The sequence below is a fragment of the Neltuma alba genome, unplaced genomic scaffold, assembly GCF_004799145.2.
Source record: "Neltuma alba isolate B1F8T4 unplaced genomic scaffold, ASM479914v2 tig00013032_pilon, whole genome shotgun sequence".
NCBI classification, from domain to species: Eukaryota; Viridiplantae; Streptophyta; class Magnoliopsida; order Fabales; family Fabaceae; genus Neltuma; species Neltuma alba.
The window spans coordinates 328,432-343,312 of NW_021637379.1; the positions used below are offsets into that span (position 1 = coordinate 328,432).

The 14,881-nt window shown below is 40.2% G+C and overlaps 1 protein-coding gene and 1 pseudogene across 1 annotated transcript; one reads left to right on the plus strand and one right to left on the minus strand.

The window, feature by feature from the left end:
- Positions 1-2,321: 2,321 nt before the first annotated feature.
- LOC114733838 (uncharacterized) lies at positions 2,322-3,263 on the minus strand. The gene has a single exon (XM_028921339.1). The coding sequence runs from the start codon at positions 3,261-3,263 to the stop codon at positions 2,322-2,324; it is 942 nt and encodes a 313-aa protein (XP_028777172.1).
- Positions 3,264-7,034: 3,771 nt separating this feature from the next.
- LOC114733840 (sulfite exporter TauE/SafE family protein 4-like) lies at positions 7,035-10,716 on the plus strand (annotated as a pseudogene).
- The last annotated feature ends 4,165 nt before the right edge of the window (positions 10,717-14,881 follow it).

Sequence of the window (14,881 nt, forward strand, 5' to 3'; positions counted from 1 at the left end):
GTTGATATCTTCTGGTCCATGGCCACATAACTCGCACCTGCTGTCAGCTGTCATGTGTCTACGGGCTCGTTCCACATTAGTCAGTAGTTTGTTACTTAAGACAAGCCAGAGGAAGGATTTAACTCTTTGAGGCCCCGTCCATTTCCAAGCGAGATTCCAACGCATCTGTTCCACTTCCCATGTTGGTTCCATGACCAGCTTGTAGGCCGACTTGATCGTGAACCTCCCTTTGCCATCAAGACTCCAGAAAAGGCTATCAGGAATGTCTTCTTGGCCTGGGGGTCTTGTGCTCCGGATCTGGACTAAGACAGGGGTAGGCAGTATTGACTCAAAAGTAGGCCAGTCCCAGTCACCGTTGGAAGTCCTGAAGTGGCTAAGTGGTTTTTGCAATTCATTCTCTGTCAAGAGAGAAAAGGATAGATTCTTTAGTGGGCCTAGGTCTCCAACCCAGTTATCTGACCAGAATCTGATTCGGTTTCCATCACCAATTTTCCATTGTAATCCCAAATTCATCTCCTCCATAATTGATGCTATGTTACGCCAGAGATGAGATGTGTTCTTCTTCCTCATTTGTTGGTCGGGTCTGTTTGTCCAGGCGTACTTGTGTCTAAGGACTTGAACCCAAAGCAGGCCTGGTTGAGTAATAAGGCCATGGGCTAGCTTCATCAAAAAAGCCGAATTTTGTCCTTGAAGATCCTTTAGTCCACAACCCCCGCAGTTCTTTGGTTGACAGACCTGGGACCATTTGACTAGGTGTACACTCTTGTGTTGGTCTGAATCTCCCCAAACAAAGTTTCGGGTTAAGCTCTCCAGTTTTGAGCAGGTATTAGCTGGAAGTCTTGTGGTCTGCATGGCGTACATGGGAATGGTGTTCAAAACCGATTGTGCAAGTGTGATTCTCCCGGCCAAGGAAAGAGTTCTAGCTTTCCATCCTGACAGCTTGGCGTGAACGCGTTCTTCCAAGTAATGATAGGTGTCCTTTGTGACTCTGTGGTGAAGTATTGGAACGCCTAGATACTTTCCCAAGTTATCAGTTTTCTGGAAATTAAGCAAGCTGCAAATAGAATTGGCCACATGACGGCTGACATTCTTGGAGAAATGGATGCAAGTTTTGGCGGTGCTTATTTTGTGACCTGAGTACTGGCAGAAGCGATCTAAAGTTTGTTTTATCAAGGAAACTTGTGAGGGGGCAGTAGAACTAAACAGAACCAAGTCGTCTGCGAAGAATAGATGAGACAGAGCAGGGCCTCCTCTTCCCATCCGTATTGGCTGCCAGCTTCCTCTGCCAACTTCTTGGCAAATATTTTGAGACAAGCGTTCCATACACAAGACAAACAGATAAGGGGACAAGGGGTCTCCTTGACGAATCCCTCTTTGGGGGTAGAAGGATGTAGAGGCTTTACCATTCCACAGTACCTGCATAGAGGTGGTGGATATGCACTTCATAATAAGCCTTTGAAGCTTGATTGGAAACCGTGCTTCCTTTAAGGTATCTTCAATGAATCCCCAGTGAAGTCTATCGAAAGCCTTTTCGAGGTCCACTTTGATTGCCATCCAGCCCACTTTACCCGTTTTCTTCTTCATTGAATGTATCACTTCCTGGGCAATAATGATGTTATCTGTGATGGCTCTCCCTTTTATAAAGCTAGACTGGAAGGGCAGTGTGAGATGTGGCATAATTGGCTTAAGCCGATTAGCTATGATCTTTGTTATCAGCTTGTAGATTGTCGTACAGAGGCTAATTGGCCGGAAGTCTTTGAGAGTTTGAGGATTATCTACCTTTGGGATCAGGGCTATCTGAGTTCGGTTGAAAGCAACATCTATCTCCCCCCTTCGAAGATTGAGTATATCTCATTATACAGGGAGTCTCCCACAATCTCCCAATGGGTTTGGAAGAAGGAGGCGTGTAGGCCATCGGCTCCAGGCGATTTAAGGGGATGCATGTCGAAAAGGGCACACTTAGTTTCTGCTTTTGTTATAGGACAACTAAGGGATAGAATCATTGCTTCGGAAAGACAAGAGAACGAACCTGGGTAATTACTAGGCGAGGCCGGAGCTCGAGCATTAGCGTAGAGGTTTTTGAAATAATTCGTGGCCATCACGCAGAGCTGCTCTTGATCTGATTCCCAATCTCCCTCCTCGTTGCGAAGCATTATAATTCGGTTCCTCCTTCGTCGCATCAGCGCTTTAGTGTGGTAATAACTGGTGTTTCGATCGCCATCTTGGATCCATTTGCATCTTGCCTTTTGCATCCATAAATTTTCTTCATCTTGGCAGACTTTCTCATAGTCATGGATAAGTGAGCGTTCCAGATCAAGGTCCTACCATGAAAAGGGTTGTCTTTCCAGAGCCTTTTGGACACCTGTGATACGCCTTCTTAAGTCCGCCTTACGTTTGCCGATGGAACCGTAGACTTCTATGTTCCATGCATGGGCCACTTTGGTAAAGCTCTCTATATTCTTCGCCAGACTTTGTTCATTCCTCCATGTATTTGAGACAAGGCTATGGAACCCTTCATGGGAGGCCCAGGACGCCAGATAACGAAAAGGTCTCTTGGTTTGTTGGCCCATATTCACTTGTTTAATGAGGACTGGTCGATGATCGCTGTGGATTTTAGGCAAGTGCAGCACCTGGGTATTGGGTTGGGCTTGGATCCATAAACCATTACTTAAGGCCCTATCTAGCCTTACCATGAGGTTCCCTCTTTGCCATGTAAACTTGGGCCCTACATATCCAAGATCAATTAGGCCTGATTTACTAATGAATTGTTTGAAACTCTTACAACCCGCCTGAGCATGCCGAGATCCACCCCGGCGTTCATTCATTGAAATAGTGGCATTAAAGTCCCCAGCAAGGATCCATGGACTGTGGACTCCTTCTGCTATTTGAAGGAGCTGCCTCCATAAGTTTTCACGTGGAATAGGGCGAGGACTCCCATAAACTGCGGTAAAGAGGATTGGCGGGGTCCCTGGCTCAGAGCTAACCCGAGTGTGGATGAACTGATGGTGATTTTGTAGGACATCAACTGTTACACAATCCCTCCATAGTAACCATATTCCACCTGAGAATCCCTCAGCTTCGATTCTATGAGAATTTGGGTAGCCCGTTTTCTTTATAGCTAAATCGGCTTTCTTACCAGAAATTCTTGGTTCAACTAGAGCCACTACATTTGGCTTGTATCCCTGGAGAAGCGACCCCAGAGTTCGCTGGAACTTAGCCGAACCAGCGCCTTGGCAATTCCATATCATGAAGGATTTATTCATTTAGGCGAGGTGGAAAGTTAGTGCTCCATCTCGGAGTGATCTGAGGCGGTATCATCATCCAGGTTTGTGTCAATCGCTTCAGCAAAAAGGGCGTCCTCATCAGGAGCAGTGGAAGGGTCCAAAGCTTCTGCCAAGGCCTTAGTTAATTTCTCGGATGGAGCCCCAATAGAATCCTTACACTTCGGTTTGAGGCTCTTGATCTGCACGGATTGCTGGATTTTAAAACCCCCTTTAGATGGGCTTATGTCAGGGGGCTTTGGGAATGAGTTCTCCTTCCCAGCCCGTTGCTGGTCGATGGGCCCACTGTGCGATGGCCCAGAACCAGAATGCCTAAGTTGCACTTGTTCTAGGACTGGCCGTGATTCTGACAGGGAGATGACAGTATTTTTGGCTGGATCAAGGCTTGTTGGGACGCGAGCTTCCTTGTAGGATGGGGCATCAAAAATTGTCTCTTTACTTGCCTGTACCTTCACTGGTGCTTTCTCTGTGGTTCGCTTTGTGGTTGTCTTTTCCTTCCAAACCGCTGATTTTTCTGCTTTCTCCTTCCATTGCCTCCTCTCTGTGTTGACATTCCCTTGACCCAAAATATTGTCTTCTCGTGTTATCTCATCTGTTTTCCTAGTTTGGTGATCACTTGCTTCATCCGAGGAATCCAGCACTTTGAACCTATTTCCCCCTATATCATTCCTGGGTTCAACGTTGTCAGGTAGCTTTCTGCTGTTTCTGCCATTGCGCCAGGCTCGAGATGGTACTTGCATCCACGAGCCAAAGGCTTGATCGTCACGCACCACTTTCTCACGCGCCGTGGAGGGTGAGGGTGTCGGAGCTCTGTAGTCTGGCTCATGCGTCATCTCCGACGAGCTAGCTGCTGATTCATTGGTCTTTTGCTGATTTTGCTTGAGCGGACATGAGGTGTCTAGATGGCCGTATCTCCCACAATGATAACAAATTGTTGGGAGGCCCTCATATTCTACTATCTGAGTAACTCCATCCAGCTTGATCTTTGAAACTAGTGGCTTCATGAGATCAATCTTAACAGCCAATCGCGCAAACCGGGCTTTGTCTACCCCTACCGTGTTGTAATCTATCTTGAGCACTTGGCCAATGACTTCACCAATCGCACGGAGAACATTCTTGTGATAGTAATGGTAAGGGAGGCCAGGGAGCCTAACCCATCCATAAATTGCCTGATTTCGAGGTTCTGGGGCGATAGTGAGAGCTCCCACGGGTGCACCGTCAGTAGTGTCCCAGAACCACCCAAGGTCCACCTAGCATTGCATTCTGGTAATCTATCCCATTATCGAACTTGACCATATAACAGCCACCCTCCAGTTCTGTGAGTTTAAAGTTGCCCGTGGGTCTCCACATTTTGACTATCTTATTATATAATATATCCTGCCTGATGTATCTTCCGAGAATTTTGACCATTACGGCAAACTTCATGCAACTCGACATGATGTCTTTCACTCTTTGGGAGAACGTAATTGCTGGTATGGAGCCTTCCAGATTGAATGTGACATCATCTTCCTCAATGGTGATCTCTTCTCTTGACTGCGCTACCTCTTCTGGGTGATTCTGCCCTCCCAGGAGTTTATCTTTGAAGGAAGGGGCATTCTTAGCATGAACTGGTTCAGGTGGGATCTTGGAGGCGTCGTCTTCCATCGCCTCAACATCATCGTCTGGGAAAAGTTGCTTTTGGACTGTAGTCTCGTTCGCGTAGCCTTCTGAAGTGGGCACCACGTTCTCCTCCATATCCATATCTTCTTTGGCTTCATCATGTTCATTAGTTCTCACTTTTTTCTTAGTTTTGTTATCTTCCACACTTGGCGTTCGCATTCCCTTGTTCGTGAGAGGTACATTGACTGCTTGCTCCATTTCGACTCACTCCACAAGAAATGATTGTTAAGCTTCTCTCTTTTCCTCCGTCGCAGTGGGCAACGGAGGTTTCACTCTCAGAAAACGCTTCACCGCAGAGGCGGCAAAGAGACGTGCACGCAACCCAAGAGAGAGCACTTCTCTCTACTTTCTCTCTCCACTCGGTAAATTGTTGGCCATTGCCTTTTTATCAAATGACACTGCTGCTATAGAAATGGTAACTATTGTCTCACATCTTTCTTTTATAGGAAGTGATTTGAGAATGCGAACGATGTCTTTTAGGGTGTGTTTGGTATGAGGGATTTGGGAGGGAGGGAGGGAGGGAAGGGGAGGGATTTTAATCATTTCTCCTTGTTTGGCAACACACAAATTTTAGGAGGGGAGGGAAAATTTTTTAAAATTTCCCCTCCCCTCCCCTCCTCAACCTCCCCTCCAAAATTGGGAGGATTTGGAGGGAAAAGGCAATATTTTGTCATATTATGACTATTATGCCTATATTTTGTCATGTTGTAATCATTATGTTTATATTTTGTCATGTTGTGACAATTATGCCCATGCCTTAAATAAAATAAGAGCAAAATTGTTCATATTAAAATATTTTTCCCTCCCCTCCCCCTCTTTTTTTATAAATCCAAACAAGATAATATTAAAATCCTTCCACTCCCCTCCCCTCCCCTTCCCTCCATTAAAATCCCTCCCCCCCTTCCTCTTATTGAACCAAACATACCCTTAAGCATATATAATTGAGTTGAAAGAGAAATTAGAATGGCGACTCACGGTTAATGTGAGTCATAGGCGTTCTCATTATTTAAAGCGAGCGTTGAAAATTTGATTTTCAATTATTCTGTAATAATGAATCAGTTTCTAATGTTACCAGATCCTACTTCTAGCCCCTCTCTCTCTTTTTTTTTAAAAGAAAAATAAGTTAAGGTATTATGTAAGATGACCACTTGACTTGTTTCCAAGTCTTCCCACTTCAAGGGCTGTGTGTATAATGGTGAGTTAGTTTTTTCTTGTTTTCTTTCACCTGCATCCTGAATTAGAAGTGGAAACAATATAATGCTAGAAAACAGAAAAAAAAAAAGCTAAAACGAAATCCGCGTTGAATCCCGGCAAAAAAAAAAAAAACAAAACAAACGAAAATCTGCCCAAAGACGGGAAAATGGCGCACATAAATGAGGGACGAAACAAATTTTCCTGGAGAAAAGGACACAACACCGTGGCATGAATTCGTCAAGAAGAGAAAAGGCAATGGATATGCTTCAAAGCGGGCCACTGCTCTCTCTCTCTCTCTCTCTCTCTCTCCCCCCTCTCTTATAATTCATGTATTCATTATATGTTTTCATGCAAAGTTTAACCTCATAAACTCATATTTTTAAAAAAATTTCAGAAATATTCTTAATACCGTTTGGGTTATAAAACTCCACTGGAGCCACTATACTTACTTGACCACAAGACGCGAAGACCTTACGAAATCGTCTACACTCTTTCTGTATTAATTTGTTGCCGGGGGAAACCAATTTCGTTTGGGGGAAAAACGAGGGAAGCGAGTTTAGAAAGGACTTGGGAGGATACTCCAGGCTCCAAAGCTGACTGAAAATCGAAAACAAAACTTGCTGAATTAAAAAATAAAGATAGACTGACCAAAGAAAAGTGTAAACTGTAAGGAAAGTCACTACCAAACCCTTCGTGAAATTGGAGGTCCATATTAAAAAAATACTCATTTTGGCCGCAAAAGAAACAAACTCGGAAACTAACAATTCTGCTTTATTAACAAATATGGCCCGTGGAGTGATTGGGTTTGATTTGTCCAACAACAAAAGGACACGTTGCGTGCAGGTGATTTAGAATTGGGCGAGGCGGCAACGAGGGGCCAGGGCCGTGAAAAATAAAACTATACCAGTAAGCCTGTGAGAGATATGCATGTGAGAGAAGCAGCTTCGTCGCCGTTAAATATCACTTGGGCCGAAGGGATAGCTCCTCTATATTCTCCGTAAATCATTCATTCTTCGCCACATTCCTTGGTCGCCATGCCTATAGCCACAACAAGATTCGTCTTCTACCTTCTTTCCGCCTTCTCTGCTGCTATCCTATCTGCGTTTCTCATCATCCATCAACCATCACCCTTTTCTCTTTCTTCCTCTAATCCCCTTTCCTTTCAATCCCATGCGCGCTACGGATCCGAAACCGAGCGAGTTTGGCCCGTATGTCCCTCTTTCTCTCCTCGCAGCTAGATAATTATTCTGGTTATTATATGTAGACTCCTAGACTATATATATACATACACACGCATACAGGATAGCGTTGATTAATTCGAACCTGTGAGTGCAGGAATTGAAGGCGAGTTGGAGGCTTGCGTTGGCGACGTTGATTGGATTCCTAGGCTCGGCATGTGGAACCGTGGGCGGGGTGGGCGGGGGAGGCATTTTCGTTCCCATGCTCACTCTGCTTCTTGGATTCGACACCAAATCGGCGGCTGCTCTCTCCAAATGTAATTTTCAGTCTTCCTTGTCGTGTGTCTCTGTAATTCTGTTTTATGTTTCTCTTTTGCTAATGCTGAAGCTGACATGCTACTTAATCTACAAACGGCGAACCCACGATTCCCCAATTTCTTTTTCTCACCATTTTCTCGGAGACGACGTTTCTGTTTCCTTTTTTTAAAGAAAAAATTGAAGACTTCGTACTTCCTTTAGACTGATTTTAACCATCTCACTACTTTTCAAGTTGGTGCCTTGGGCTGTAATTAATTTTGCCGCTGGGTTTGCTGCAGGTATGATAATGGGGGCATCGGCATCGTCAGTTTGGTATAATCTGAGAGTGCCACATCCGACGAAAGAAGTTCCCATATTGGACTATGATCTGGCCCTTATATTCCAGCCCATGCTTATGCTTGGAATCACTGTGGGCGTCGCCCTCAGCGTTGTCTTCCCCTATTGGCTCATCACTGTTCTCATCATTATCCTCTTCATAGGTGTCTGGCCGATTTTGTTCTTACTCAAACTCCTTAGATGCTTTGAATTGAATTGGACGGCTTTTTTGCCTCAAAATCTCTGCTGACCCAATATTCTTTTTCGTTTTTTTTTTCTTCCCCCGATTTTTGTTTGGTCGCAGGAACTTCATCCAGATCTTTCTTTAAGGGAATCGAGATGTGGAAGGAAGAAACTATTCTGAAGGTCAGTGTTTTTTTTTTTTTTTTTCAATTTTCTATTTTTGTTAAACAAGTTTAGTTCTTCATTTGTCTGTATGCACACATGTACATAGACACGTACATGCATTTATATGTACATGTGACAGAGGCTTTAGTGACGGCAACTCATCCTCGTTTCCTTTTTTTTTTTTTTTGGTCTTTTGCCCTCACTGCAGAAAGAAATTGCCAAGCAACAGGCGACCATGGTGAATTCTCGTGGAGAACGTAAGACAACCGTACTTCAACTGACAGCTGGACACTGATTCATTTTCGGATTTGCTTAATGCATCTATTTTGTAAAGCCCCACAAAATATTGTCTCACCCAACCAATCATTGTAGTAAAAGCAAAATGAGAAAAAGCGCTATAATTATTGCACATATAATTACTGTTTTGCACAGTGTCCGGCTGATGTATGCTGCTGATTGCCATGCGCCTTTAATAGCTTTCTCTGATCTGTGACGGAATCTCTTGAAATCCATGCAGTTCTAGTCGACACGGAATATGAACCGTTAATACCCAAAGAAGAGAAATCACCCATGGTCTGTAATTGTTCTGTGCGCTCTTCTGAATTTTGTTGTTTCTTAATTTATAGGCGGCACAAACTTATCACTCATTTGACTCATTTTTCGCTTAAATCCTTCAGCAAATTCTCTGCTTCAACCTTAGGTGGAAAAGGATTTTGGTGCTAATGATTGTGTGGGTTTCTTTCCTGTTGCTTCAAGTCGTCAAGGCAAGCCTCTCTGTTATTTCCACGTACACTATTCAATTTCATATTTGGGCTAAAACTTTTTATGTGTGTGTGTGTATTTGATATTGGTCCATTGTGCAGAATGAAGTGAAGGCGTGCAGTGCATGGTACTGGGTGCTTTTCTGCCTACAGGTTAGATGGCAGAACACATTCACATCTCATGTGCTATTTGACTTGTTAGGTTGTGGGGTATTGGTCGGGACAAAATCACCAATAACTTTTTTTCTCTCTTGATACTCCAGTTTCCCATCGCACTTGTGGTGTTTGGGTATGAAGCAGTGAAGCTGTACAAGGATTACAGACAGAGGATAACTACAGGCAACCCGGAATCCATGAGTCAGGCTTCAATAGAATGGACTGCTCTTAACCTCGCGTTCTGCGCACTGTGTGGCATCTTAGGGGGTACCGTGGGAGGCCTTCTTGGTTCTGGAGGTGGCTTCATTTTGGGCCCTCTTCTTCTTGAGATTGGCGTCATCCCCCAGGTACACAGAGGGCGATCACATGTCCTTCAAGCTCTTCTCAAGCTTTTAAATGATTAACTGAGGCTTATATGGTATCTGTATCACAGGTTGCGAGTGCAACAGCAACGTTTGTCATGATGTTCTCTTCATCTTTGTCGGTGGTGGAATTTACCTTCTCAAGAGGTTCCCCATTCCCTACGGTAATTTGCATTCAATTCTCAACTCTACTTGGTCTTAAGAAGGACAATGGATTAAAGTTTCATCCCTAATCTCACAGCTGTTACTAAATGCACATGGACACGTCCTGATGTATGTTAATTTTTGTTCCAAATTAAAGTCCAATATTTGAATTTTTATGGAGGAGTTGGGCCTCTGTTCTGTACATGTTTTGCAGCGTTATACCTGATATCAGTGTCTATTTTGGCTGGCTTCTGGGGGCAATTCGTGGTGAGAAAATTGATAGCAATACTTAGGAGGGCATCCCTTATCATATTCATTCTCTCTGGCGTCATTGTTGCCAGCGCTATAACCATGGGTACTGCAAACCAACTAACATCTTGCTCACATATTTCTGAAACGTCTCAACTTATACTGACATGGACCCTCCTTTTTTCCTCTCTCGGCAGGCGTGGTTGGCGCTGAAAGTAGCATTCGAATGATACGCAACCATGAATTTATGGGATTTCTGGGGTTCTGTAGCAGTCAATGACATGTAAAGAATGAAGAGGGTATAGTGAAGACCTTGTAATTCATGGAAAGATAAGAAGAGCACTGGGGAATGTTGGTCAACGTCGAGCTGACCATCATGGAAGATCCTTGGTCATATGCAAGTGACAAGGACCACATTGGCCCTTGTCTCGTGTGAAAATTCGTTTGTAGATTATGTGTGTTGGCTCAGAACTGTTGGTCAATTCCTAATTGACCATCATGTACGGAAGCTTCTTGATTGTTCCCCAGCAATAAGGCCGCACTCTGCGTCTTCCCTTGTGTGAAAATTTTATTATTCTGCAGATTGAGTATTAGGTAAGATTGTTGGTCACTGCCTAATTGACCAGCTTCTGAGTGGAGATTAGTTTGGTGGTTGAGTGTTGGCTACTGGCTAACACCTTCCTCATTATTGTATTCTGTTTCCAGCTTAAAAATTAGAAAAAAATAAAAAAAAGTGAAAAGTTAATGTCTACGGCCTTGCGTATCTCAAACATCTGATGCTTATGCCTTCAAAAGTATGCAGATCATGCAAAGTGTTTGATAATTTATTAGTGCTTGTGCAGTGACAGTATAAAAGGCGTTTCTTATTTAAAGTCCCTTTTCGGCCTAAAGCAAAGCATTTGGGAAAGAGAATTTGTATGGGTAAAACAGGCTTCGTCTTTAGATCTCTGGATTGATTATTGCTATTGTCGTTGTTGTTGTTTCCTTGACCTTACCTTCGGATTGATTAAGGAAATAGGAAGGGCGATTAAACAAATGTTGATCAGATCTTGCATCTTCATATAGGCCAACGGCAGAGAGGCGAGGCACGTGGTGAGGTCAAGGATATCGGGGTTAATACATCGGAGCATTAATTAAATTAAATTCTCTTGACTCCTGAAAAAGCATTCCAAGGTTGGAATCGTCTTCCGCCCGGTGCCCTTCTTCTCTACGTCTCCTCCACTCCCTTTCAATTTAAATTTATTTATGTATTTTAAAATAAAATTATAGAAATATTTTTATGATTTGTGGATAATGAAAAATAATTTAAAATAAATTAAAATTATTAATATATTTAAAATATACTTTTATTTTTAATATGTTCTTGTAATAAATAAGAAAAAGGATAAGAAAAATGTATAGAGAAAGTGATGGGAGAAAGTATGACAAATAGGAAAAAATAAATAATTAAGAGTAAAATTAAAAATTGAATTAAATATTGAGACCAACTAAAAAAGTTTAATTAAAACTTATAAATTCCCAAATTTAAAACAGTAACAACAGGGTTAGACTTAGAGAGTTGGAAAAGGAGAGCGGATTTACAGAGATGAAAATGACTAAAAAAAACTAAAAATTACTAAATTTTAAATCAGATTTAATAACAATATTTTTATTTAATATTAATAACACTAAATTTATAAATGATAATAAAAAAATTTTAACATTTTTATTCAATATTTAGTAACTTTTTTTTTTTCAATTTTCGCTTAGAGGGGGGCAGACAAGGGATGATTTCTCCCGAGTTTCTTTTCTTTTTTTCTTTTTTTTTGTTTTTTGTTTACTTGGATTCCTCCCGAGCTTGTTGCATCGCTGTCCCAGCTGGCGGCTTCCGAGAAAGGACCAAGTAAGGACAAGAAGTAAATGAGTACGGCATGGCCAATTGCGATCTCGTACTTATGTGTTGTCAAGTCACAGTGACGAAATAATACTCGGCTGCCACTAGCAAAGAAATTTTGTTCCCATTTTTTTTTTTTGAGTAGGATGTTATCGCTAACTCAGGGTATCCCAGCGTATCGGCCAGACTAATCCCAGGGTGCCTCGCCAGGAATCGAGCCCATGACCCGGTAGGAGAACGCGCCTTGCGCCCCCCGTTGCGACCAGTCGGACCCAACCCTTGCAGGCCAATTTTGTTCCCATTTTACTTTCACAAGATTGCCTATGTTTTCTTGGAATCAGTTTCAATAGCAGAGGAGACTCATTAATGAAATTTATGTTATTTAAAGGCAGTTTTGATAGTTTAAATTTAAAATTTTTATTGATAATTTTTAAATAAAAATTATTTTTTTAAAAAAATTATGATTTTATTATATTTATTTTGAATCATGTATCAATCAAAAGAAAAAATTTAAAAAAAAAAATATAAAAATTAAATCTTAAGTTATTCATATTAAATTTAAACTGTTCAAATTTAATTATAAGCATTTTAACTAAGATATTGTAAACAGTAAAAAAATAATTACCAAAACCCTACACAGTTTTATCAGAATATTACACTTAAAATTGTTTATATTAAGAACAAGTTTGAAATTGTGAGAAACTTGTTCATATCAAGATGAAGTTTAGCTTTGCATCTTGCCACATCATCCTATTACTTTTCTCAAGCTAAACTTCATCTTGACATGAACGAATTCCTCACAATCTCAAACTTATTCTTAACATGAACAATTTTAAATGTAATATCTTAGTAAATAATTTTTTGTTGCATAGGATTTTGCTAATTTGTTTACTATTTACATAATATTAGTAAAAAAACTTTTGATGATAAGTATTAGAACTAGTTCATATTTTCTTTGCACCTATTTGTTGGTTTTTTTTAACTAGTCGCACCTATCGATAAAAATAATTAAAATTGGTTAGTAGTTAATGTTTTCTTTTCTTTTTCCCGGTCGGTTATAATTATAAAGGACATCCTTGAAAATATTTGATAAGTGATTCAGGCATTTTATAACAGCTTGTATTAAAGATTGTGGAGGGCTTCTGAAATAAGTTTTATAAATAGACAAGAAGTCAAAGACAGACAATAGAAGAATTGGCAGAGTATAATTTTAAGATATAAATTCTATATGTAGTCATATTTTTACCACAATAAACATTTCACGTTTTATCCCACCAATCAGACTGATCATATGAACTGTGGCATAATATCATACCCTGTCAGCGACTAAACTAATATTCATAATTGATCAACTGCTTAAAATGTCCTTTCCGTCTCTCCCTGCCGATCCTTTCACGAGATAAAAAAGCGAGTCAGTTACTGAGCACTCTCTTGGCAGCTCATTTTCCAAATATCGAACCTGATATGTACGGCTGCAAACTAATTTAATTTCTTCACCCTATATCGCCCAACTACGCTTAAGCGTCCACGTAGCGAATGGCAACAAACAAAAAGGAAAAAAAAAAGAAAAAGAAAAAAGTGTCGACATAGTGGCCTGAAGTTATATTTGATCCTACATGTAAGTCATCAATCTACCTTTTTTTTCCTCAAAACATTCTTACTGATTGCAAAGGAGTTATACTGGGAGATAATTTTAATTATCCAACGCATATCACTAAAAAATGATATTTTATGAAGACTAATACATATTTATGATAAATAATCAACTTAAATAGTTTTTTAAATTATTTTTTTCCTTGAAATTTTTAAATTAGTTATTTTGCTATTATGTTAAGTATTAAATGTAGTATTGTGAACATCAAATAATTTTGCTTCCTCAACAGTAATGTTATTATTGAGGAAATAAAATTCCTGTTTTTGTTTTTGTTTTTTCAGCCCCCGGGGGGGTTTTACAAGATTTGTCGTTGAATTTGGCATCAGGTGTTCACACAGGGGTCTGGATTTTTGGGCGGCAGCGACCCACCCTTTACACATGGATCACGCCCTGCTGATAATAATGGGTTAAGCGATTTGATGTTTTTATATTTAATTATGTGTGCGCTCTTCCTAATCCTAAATATTACTCATATTTAATATAAGATATATTTAACTAATTTGATTAGATTAAAAAAGTTAGGTAAGTTAGTTAATTATAAGAAATATGACTGTTTTTCCTCAAACACTATAATCATCTTTCTTATATCCTCCCTCTCTCACTTACTTGATTATAGTTAAAAGAGTATCTATGGGGATATTTAGAAAAAAAATTGGCTTAATTTTGACTTAATTTTTAAGATTAGGAAGGGCGTACACATAATTTTAAACATCGCCCTCATTTCATCAAATTTCTTATATTGCATTTTTTTTCTCATGCTATTCTCATTTGTTCAGGCACTTTTATTTTCGTGCATTAACTTTTTGTTATTAAATAGCAGTATTATTTCTGAAAAAGTGTTACAACTGATCTACGCATTAATTATTATCCTTGGAATCTCATAATAACTCTCCCAAAAAATATTAACAAAAATGTAATTACCATTTACTTATAATAAGCACCGTTTATTATAATTTTTTTTAATAATAAGCACCACATATATATTTTTCTGAGATGCACAGCATAAGGATGGGAGGAGTATCTGACGCGGATAGGAGTCGGTTTGTGATCATGATAAGCGATTTGTGAGATTGAAAATGGCCACGTTTCGAATGGCACTTATATATATATATATTATATATATATATATAATATATATATATTGTGTTGATAATTGTTCAGGCCACAGAAATTTAAAATAAAAGAAAACTTGATTTCGACATTGGACCGCTCATTTCACACCAGAAATGCGTACTGGACCAATGCGTACTGGACCATCTTAACTGGTGCATGAATTAAATTAAAGTAAACTTCATTATTGGAATCAGATTCTTTCTGATTCCATCGACCTCTCATTCTCATCCAACGACTAATTCCAACTCACATTAAAAATCGACATCATTCAATTAA